General features: G+C 44.4%; 1 protein-coding gene across 1 annotated transcript; it reads right to left on the reverse strand.

The window, feature by feature from the left end:
- Positions 1-4,425: 4,425 nt before the first annotated feature.
- ier2a (immediate early response 2a) lies at positions 4,426-5,527 on the reverse strand. The gene has a single exon (XM_026163707.2). It carries the CDS (start codon positions 5,416-5,418, stop codon positions 4,852-4,854), a length of 567 nt encoding a protein of 188 aa, XP_026019492.2. The 5' UTR covers positions 5,419-5,527; the 3' UTR covers positions 4,426-4,851.
- Between the last annotated feature and the right edge of the window lie 3,973 nt (positions 5,528-9,500).

Consider the following 9,500-nt stretch of genomic DNA (forward strand, 5'->3'; position numbering starts at 1 on the left):
GCCAGTCACATGGCAGTAACTCGGTGTAGGTATGCTGACGTGGTCAAGAAAACCTGCTGAAGTTCAAATTGAAAATCCAAATGGGGAAGAAAGGTGATTTAAGTGATCCTAAATCACCTGGTCCGCAGTGATTTTATCACATAACCATCTTTAGGGTTTACAGAGAACATTATGGAGAAGAGAAAGTATCTGGTGAGCGACAGTTCTCTGAGTAAAAATGTTGATGTGAGAGGTCAGAGGAGAATAGCCAGACTGATTTGGGCTGATAGAAAAGTGAGAGTAACTCAAATTAGTATTCATTACAACCAAGCTATGCAAAAGAGTATCTCTAAATGCACAACATGTTGAACCTTGACGCAGACAGGCTACAGCAGCAGAAGATCACACCAGGTGCTACACCTGTCAGCTAAGAACAGGTAACTGAAGCTACAATTCGCACCACTCACAAACACTGGACAATGAGAGATTGAAAAAAACTGCTTGCTCTGATGTGTCTCGATTTCTGCTGCAGCATTAAGATTTAGGGCTGAGAATTTGGCCTAATCACCATGAAAACATGGCTCCACCCTGCTTCGTATTAACAGTTCAGGCTGGTGGTCATGGTGTAATGGTGTGGGGGATATTCCCTTGGCACACTTTGAGCCCCTTAGTACCAACTGACCATTGTTTAAACACCGCAGCCTACCTGTAGTATTGTTGGTGAGCATGTCCACCCCTTTATGACCACAGTGTATCTGTTTTCTCCTGGCTGCTTACAGTAGAGTAATGCACCATATCACAAAACTCAAATAATCACTTGGCCAGATTTCATCCCAATAGAGCACTTTTGGGTTGTGATGCAACAAGATATTCACATCATGGATGTGCAGCTAACAAATCTGCAGCAACTGCATGATGTAATCATGTCGATAAGGACCAAGATCTGTGAACAGCTCTTAAGGCAAAACCACTTTGTTAGCAATGTATACCTAATAAAATAGCAGGTAAATGTATTACCAAACGAAGAACTTTATGAAGGATTAGCAAAGAAAATGTGGGATAGTCACAGAATTGAAGGAAGTACAGGAATACTGGTAAAAAAGTCTCAGTCCACTGTTATAAATATCTATGACTAAACAAGCAAAAACAGACTTCATTAGGGTTGCCTGAGGGCCAGACATCATCTGGTGGACCCTGTACTCACTGCCCGGAACAAGGAGCCCAATTGGCATTTGCCAAAACTGGCAACCCAGCACATCATCCGTCATCTCATTTGGAGCATAGCCTACATTGTCAGGCATGCATAAAAGCAGGCAGGAGCCACATAAACTGCTAGCCCTAACCCATTTTGAGTTGCTGCAATGACATTTTGGCACAGTAGACTAGTCTGCAGCATTTTTCACTCTAATTTTCAGGGTGTCTTTTAATTCAGGATTCTGTAGGTTGGTAATTTTCATTTCCATTAATCACTTTGGTATCCTTTCATTCCTAAAACTTTACCCAGTCCATATCAGTATAGCTATCCAACAAAATATTTCCCATTGGGATCTGATGTGCTTTCAAAGTGTTCCTTTAAAGTTTTTTAACAGTGTATAACAAAAAGTGCCAAGAGAGGATATTTGGTACTATGAGGAATTGAAGTTTGTGAGGCTGGTGCAGTACATGTATGAGGACACTGAAACAGTGGTGACGTGTGCTGTAGGAATGACAGATGGGTTCAAGGTGGGGGTGGGATTACATCAGGGCTTGGCTGTGAGCCCCTTCTTGTTTGCAGTAGTGATGGGACACATTGATAGATGAGGTCAGGCAGGAGTCTCTATGGACTACAACCTTGACAGACTAGATTCTAATCAGTAGTGAGAGTAGGGAACAGGTGGAGGAAAGCCTGGACAGGTGGTGGAGGCATGCTTTGGAAAGAAAAGGAAAAAAAGTCAGTAGAGGTAAGATAGAGTACATGTGTGTAAATGAGAAGGAGACAGGTGAATATAAAAGGAGAAGAGGTAGTGAAGACAGATAAGTTTTAATACCTGGGGTCAGTCACCCGAAGCACAGACAGTGCACAAGAGAGGTGAAGAAGAGACTGCAGGCAGGGTGGGGTAGCTGGAGATGACTGTCAGGGCTGATTTATGACAGAAGGATAGCAGCAAAATAAAAAGGGTTTGCGATGGTTGTTGCGATGAGTTTGGAGATGGTAGTACTGTACTGTACTGTAGTACTGGGCGACCGGGGGGTTGGGAACCGCGTCTGTAACCGGAAGGTCGCCAGTTCGATCCCTGGGCTCTCTGTCCTGGTCGTTGTGTCCTTGGGCAAGACACTTTACCCTACCGCCTACTGGTGTTGGTCAGAGGGGCGGACGTCGCGATATGGCAGCCTCGCTTCTGTCAGTCTGCCCCAGGGCAGCTGTGGCTACAACTGTAGCTTACCTCCACCAGTGCATGAATGTGAGAGTGAATGAATAGTGGAATTGTAAAGCGCTTTGGGTGCCCAAAAAAGCACTATATAAATGCAATCCATTTACTGACAAAAAGAGAGGACCCTGATCTGGAGGTTGCAGAACTGATGATGCTACAATTTTCACCTTTACACTTTAATTACACATTTTGACTTTTATGAAGTAGTCAGAGAACAGAGAGATTGTCAGTGACCCTGCTATCTTTTTGGAGATTACTTTGGAAAAGTTGAGAAGCGCAGTAAAATGGCCAGCTCCTTTTAAAGTGCTCTCATGATTGCATGAAAATTGGATCAGGGTTGCTCACATACTAATGGATAAAATCCAGTTACTCTCTTTTTTTGTTGTTGTTTGTTTTCATTCTTTTTTTTCCCTCCTTCGAGAATTTAAGAAAACTGTGGTATTAAACCATATTTGCTTTTACCATCAGCAGCAACTGGTGTGAGCACAAACACCAGACACAGAAACCTTCCGGGCAGTGTAAGGGCAGTCAGCGGTCACGTGTTCAGGAACACGTGTTTTGTTGAAATTCACGCGATTCACTGGTGAAACGTAAAGACTTCAGATGCCTGTCAGCTACAATATTCTCAGTAATCATAATAATCACACCCAATATGATGATTTGCTCAGCATAAAAATGAATTGTAATTAAACAGGCCTCCTCCATTCTGCAACACTATGCTGAGGCTCGCTGACACATCTGCCTGAAAAGGCTCAGTCAGCTCATTTAGCTTCCTCATTTTAACACAGCAGTCAGATCTAATTTAGCTGAAGATGTTGGCAAAGCAACAAGTATTGAGTGCTGCAGGATGGTGGATAATCATGGAGAGGTTGGTCTCTGATGTGACAGTGATTTGACATATTTGGTGTCTTAAAATATAAGATTTACAAACCTTTAAATATCAGGGTTGATTAAGGGACAGAGTCATCTGAGTTGCTTTAATTGGTCTAATTTGAATTATTTTTCCCCTGTATTTTGTATTTCAGTTCTAAAGTATATAATAAATAAGTTCCTTTATGCTTCCCCACGAAGAAGACTTGAGTTTGTCAGCATGTAAATTCCAAATGAGCTTGTGTGTGGACAAAAAAAAAAGTGTGAAGGTGGAGTAAAGAAGCAGTCTGCACTGGAAAAGCCACACACATGCACTTAAAAGTTTCATGTGTCTGATGTGTATTTTCACAGGCATGTAGAGACAGTTCCGGCCACTCCTCCCAGCCCCTCTGGGCCCTCCGGTTTCAGCCGGAAGACTAAGCTGCACAAGTTGAGGCCTCGTGGAGGCCACACAGGCACTTCCCCCACATTCCTGCTTCTATTTTCCAGGCTTAACCCCCTTCCCCCAACACAAAAACAGCGGCGGGTGAATCCCTGTTGTACTTGCTTCATGCTGTGACTTTTATACTGAGTTTTAAAAACATAACAAACTCACAAACTGCTTTCCGTAGAGCTAAACAATCATAAGCCTTTTAAACCTTTAAATACAGATTAAAAAATAATAATCTGGAAATGTCTGAAAAACAGGTCTAATTATTTGATTTGTTTAAATAATTGTGAATTGCTGCAACACTCAAATAGTAGTAGAGCCAAGAGCTTTATCCACGTTTATAGGTTTAGAGCGTATGGAATGCATACGAATGTGAACAAAAAAACAGCAGTGTAGTTCTTGGATGGCAACAGGACCCCGATTGTTCTCCTTGTTTGGTCAGTCAAAAGGCTTGACAGCCTCCCCCTCCTCATTCTTTAGAGCCCCCCATCCTTGGAATTGTCCCAGCTTTTGTTCTGCAAATCAGCCTGGAGGTGGAAGAGGCATGGGGGAGGAAAACACCCAAGCCAGTTTCCTGTCAGACTGACAAACACACACCCACATCCAACTTTCCCACGGTTTTCTTGCACCTCACAGCGCTCCACCCTGCCACCCATTACACACAACACCTTGGTCTCTCACTGTGCTATCTGTACGATACGATATGACAGATTATAAACAACACACGACTTCAGATTCATATTAGATACCAAAGGTTTAATAAATACTGAGGTAGATAAAGTCATTCAAGGTTTTACACCCCCCCCCCCCCCCCCGCAAAAAAAAAAAAAAAAAAAAAAACTTCAGTAAAAATGTACATTTGCTGTTTTGACTGCATGGTCCCCAAACACACTTGTGTACAATGTACATAGAGTCAATTCATACAGTCTAGTTTAAGGCGTAATGATAGTCCCGCCTCTGAACAGGTGAGGTCATAAATTAGATCACAAGTCACTGAGACCTCCACGGTGGGCATGCTCCGGGGCTTCCTTGCTCAGCCATGACTGGGACTCTTGGGTCATCCATCCAAAGCCAGTCCCTGGAGCAGGTATAGCCTGCAAAATGGACACGTCCAGACATCCAGGCCTTAAAAAGTTCACTGCCTTTAATTTCAGCAGGTCTTCAACACGCTGCGATGGCTGTCTGCACGGGAATGAGGGTTGGGGCTGTTCGCAGTTCACTACTGCACTTCACATAGTCACTCAAAACGGAGCTGACAATGAGCTGCTGATGACAGTTCACCTGCTCGAGTTTTGCTTTCTTGCAGGGCAGAAAGTCCGGTTCAGCAGCCGCTTTGCCCCGTCTTTTCCTGGAGTGCTGTGCGGGGCCGGACGGGCACACATTCTCCTTGTTTTCCGCGTGGTTGTGCGCGTGCGGCGCGCAGCGCAGCTCCGTGGATGAACCGGCGGTCCGTGACTCTTCAGCTGGGTGAGAAGCGGGACTCTGGAGCCCCTGAGCGGCAGCTGGCCTTGTGGTTATCACATTAACAGCCGGGTGTTGTGGTTCACATGTCGGGGCGGCACTTTGAGCTGTCGCCTGGGCCGCATGATAGATGTCCCGGGCAGATTTCATGACCAGAGTGAGCAGGAGACTCCGGTGAAGACGGAGACCCCCTCGCTGGGTGCGGGAGCTGTACAGTTTCCCCAAAGCCACGACCATGATCCTCTTGGCCTCTGCGCTGACCTCCATGTCACGGCTTGTTTTGAAACTACTCCCAGACAAACAGTCAAAAGGTTTGTATATCCCGTGTTTCCCCCTCTGACTTCACACAGACACGGACGAAGCGCGAGACAGCTATTTATCACCTCTTTGACGTCACTCAGTGCAGCGTCACACGACAGAGGCCCGCCCACCGGCCTCATACCCGGACTCCTGTTTCAAACAGCCGTGCACCAGCTGGTTAGACAACTGTAGCTATTTTAATCCTCGAAGATACACAACAAGCTCGACTATTTACTGTAAGCTGCAAAACACACACACAAAGCAGAAAATAACTCGCCCAGTGATAAAACTACTACAACAACGATAACTACTACTAATAATATCAACAGCGATGATTATTATGATAAACAATATCTAAAATTATTCAAAGTCAGCTTTATTGTATCTAGAAATAATGAAAAAATAATGTAAAACAGCGCGCTAAGTGAATATGAGCCATCAAAATATAAATATGAATTACACATGATATAAACCTATATACAGTTATTAGTGTCTATGAAGTGTCCAAGGTATATACATTATTGGAGATCTTTGTAGAGATATATAACACATAAGTGAATTAATGGAAAAGAGAATAAACAATAATTTCTTGAAAAGGCCCTTTTCTGACATCAGTTAGTACCAATTCATAAATAAATGTAAAAATTGGAGTCTGGCTGTGTTTTTTAAAAGAGTCAATAGTGTCTCTTTTAATGACACTGTTCATTTGCAACAATGCGGTTTTTTATAATAATAATAATAATAATAATAATAATAATAATAACAATAATAATAATAATAATAATTATTATTATTATTATTTCTCCCTAAGGAAATTATTTACCTGTGTTTTTGCACTCAACAAGCTTCTACTGCTTGCAGGCAATCTGTAGCAGATTTACTAAGAAGTGCATAAATTCAATCGTTTTTGTTTATTTGTTTTTTCAGTCACATTTTTACTCCAGAGACGAACTACCGGTACGTTTCACTTCTAGGGTTAAATCCAATCAGTCTGTGAGTTCTCCAATGACACCCATCCCCCCAGGGTGTTGCTTCCTCTTGCAGGAAGAAAGAAAAATGGGAGGTGGAGTGTGTTGCGCTCTCTCTCACACACACACACAAACGCACACACAGATGCCCATATTTAGTTCATCCGGCTGTAGTGGGCCAGCGCAAAGGAAAACCCATGACGTGAATGGGAGCCCTGCTTTCCTGAAGCCATTTAAAGTAACAACACCAGATTGCGTCAGTGCTTGCTGCTTCCTTCAGACCATATTTGGACAATGAAACTCACTCTGCTACATTATGGGGTGATCAGAAACCGCAGTGTGCCCGCTTCCCTTTTCAGTGCCAGAGCGGTCTACATGAAATATAACATAAATATGAGAAGTTTAAACCTTTAAAAATTACTGTATACTGTACCGGTTTAAAGATGTGCTACATAAGATTTTTGGGTCATGAAGGAAACGCGAAGACTTTGAATCTCGAGCTGCGTAATTCCTAAGCAATTTCTGGCATGCAGGTGATTGTTTTTTCTTGAGAATGCCTCTCACTAAAACATAAATTCTCAATAATGATAGGTCTGAACCCCTGAAACATGTTCTTACTTGGAAAAATAGACTTAGGCTGACACATTTTTGAAAGTTGACAACATTTTGGTTATTTCAGTTTAGTTTGAGGCCTTCAACAAAATCGTAAAAAAAGCTGAAGAGGCATTATTTATACACAGTGATTTATTTTTAGGAGATCAATTATAATTCCCCCAAAAGCTGTTTCACAGACACTTGTGGGACTTTCCCTTTATCTCTTTACAGAGTAAGCAAGTAAAAGTCCTGGAGATAATTGTCAAATGTTGCATTTGCATTAACTCTCAGTGTTAGTAAAACAGGTAATACATAGACTGAAAACCCTAAACAAATCTACCAAAGAGAAGCGAGAAAACTAGGAGAGGGAGAACGAGACAGAAAGTCCAGATTAGATGTAGACTTATCTGGACTAAACATCTACATCATCTAAAAGCTACACAAGTTTAGGAAAATCACCTACCAGATGAATTGTGAAGTGATTTGAGCTTTATTTTCTGCTCAGACTTTGAGCAGACTGTGTGTAAAAATGACTGCTCCTGCAATCATTTTTCTGTGCTCCCGCATTAAAGGTAGAGGTCAATTTTAACCTCGGTAAGTTGTTTCTGGTCCCCTGTGACAAAATGCTAGATAGCAGTTAAAGACTGCCCTCTCGTGGTTGTTTCATGGAAGTGACTCAAAATGTTGGCGTTTGCGGCCTATTAAAAAATTATAATATGTGCTCATAAAGAATTTACTCTCTAGGTCTGGAGATGGGGAAGAACTGATGAGAGTGCAGCATGGCCTTAGGGTGAAACTGAGGAAATCCAAAAACTCATACAAGAGGAATCTGGGGGCTTAAAACAAGGGATGTCTTGAGTGGAATAAATAAAATCACTGGGTTTAAGGTGACAGATAGCTAGAGGGCAGACTGGAGAGCATAGGTGGGTCACAATTACAACCTGAGTCTGAAGCAGGAGAAGATACTGGTGTTGTGGAAAAGCATCCATTCTGGTTCCTGTACTGAAGTTGACACCATCAGAGGTTAATAACTATTGAGTAATTGTGTTCAAACCACAGCTTCCTCACGGGAGATAAAAATACTAATCTCAGCCCACCAGAAATGAAAATATATCTTGTGCAGTTTGCATATCAACCAAAATTGAGGGTGGATGAACAGTCACAGTAGTGCAAAAACTATTTTCCCATCTAGATAGTAATGGCTACACTGTGAGGATCACCTTCTTTGGTTCCTTAAATGCACCTAACACAATTCAGCTGCTACTAAGGCTACGTTCACACTGCAGGTCTTAATGCTCAATTCCGATTTTTTGATCAAATCCGATTTTTTTTGTCTGCTCGTTCACACTACAAATAAAATGCGACAGCAAACGCGCTCTAGTGTTACGGTTGGAAGGAGGACTCAAGCGCAGGACTCCGGTACTGATGCTTACAAGAAGAGTTTATTTACAAGTCACCAGGTGTATATACAAGAATGTGCAGGGGGGTGTTATATACAGCTGAGTGGGGGAAGAAGGGGTCTCCAGGGAAGTCCAAGGGAAAGCATACGTTCTTCAGAATATCCACTCACACGATCACAGGTTCACACTCCAACACTGCCACACGGGAAACACACGGGGAAAAATCCAAGAGGTTGCGTGGTAGACAACGATCCAGCGACGAACAGCAGTCACCTCCTGGCTTAAATGCTGCTCCCCTTAATGAGACACCTGGGTCTCATCTCCCGAGGGCGTGGGCCAAGGGCATGAACCCACAGTGAGTTCCGCCCCGGCGAGAGAGAAGAGGAAGAGAGACAGAGAGGGCTGATCAGCGTGCAGCTGATCCGCCTGGCCGTGACAGTACCCCCCCCCCCCCCCCCCCCCCTGACGGGAGCCTCCCGGCGACCCCCAGGCTTGTCAGGGTGAGCCGCATGGAACGCCCGCACCATACCCCGATCCAAGAGGGCCGCCCGCGGGATCCAAGAACGCTCCTCCATCCCGTAGCCCTCCCAATCCACGAGATACTGCAGACCGCGCCCCCGGCGCCGGACATCCATGATCCGCGAAACGGTGAAAGCCGGGTGGCCATCAATGACCTGGGCGGGCGGAGGGGGTCCGGAAGGAGGGCACAGAGGACTAGAGAGACACGGCTTCACTTGCGACACGTGGAAGGAGTTATGGATCCTCATATTCCGGGGCAGGCGAAGGCGGACAGAGACAGGGTTAATCACAGAGTCGACCTCAAAGGGACCGATGAAAGTGGGAGACAGTTTCTTGGACTCAGACCTGAGTGGGATGAATCTGGTAGACAGCCAAACCTTTTGTCCAGGTGTGTAGGTGGGAGCAGGGGTCCGGTGGCGATCCGCCAGGCGCTTATTGCGTTCCACCGTGCGGAGAAGGGAGGCCCGAGTCGCTCTCCAGGCGCGCCGACACCTCCGAAGATGCTGTTGGACAGAGGGAACAAAGTGCTCACCCTCGACGGCTGGGAAGAGTGGCGGTTGATAGCCCA

This window comes from Astatotilapia calliptera, chromosome 4 (assembly GCF_964374335.1).
Source record: "Astatotilapia calliptera chromosome 4, fAstCal68.1, whole genome shotgun sequence".
Lineage (NCBI taxonomy): Eukaryota > Metazoa > Chordata > Actinopteri > Cichliformes > Cichlidae > Astatotilapia > Astatotilapia calliptera.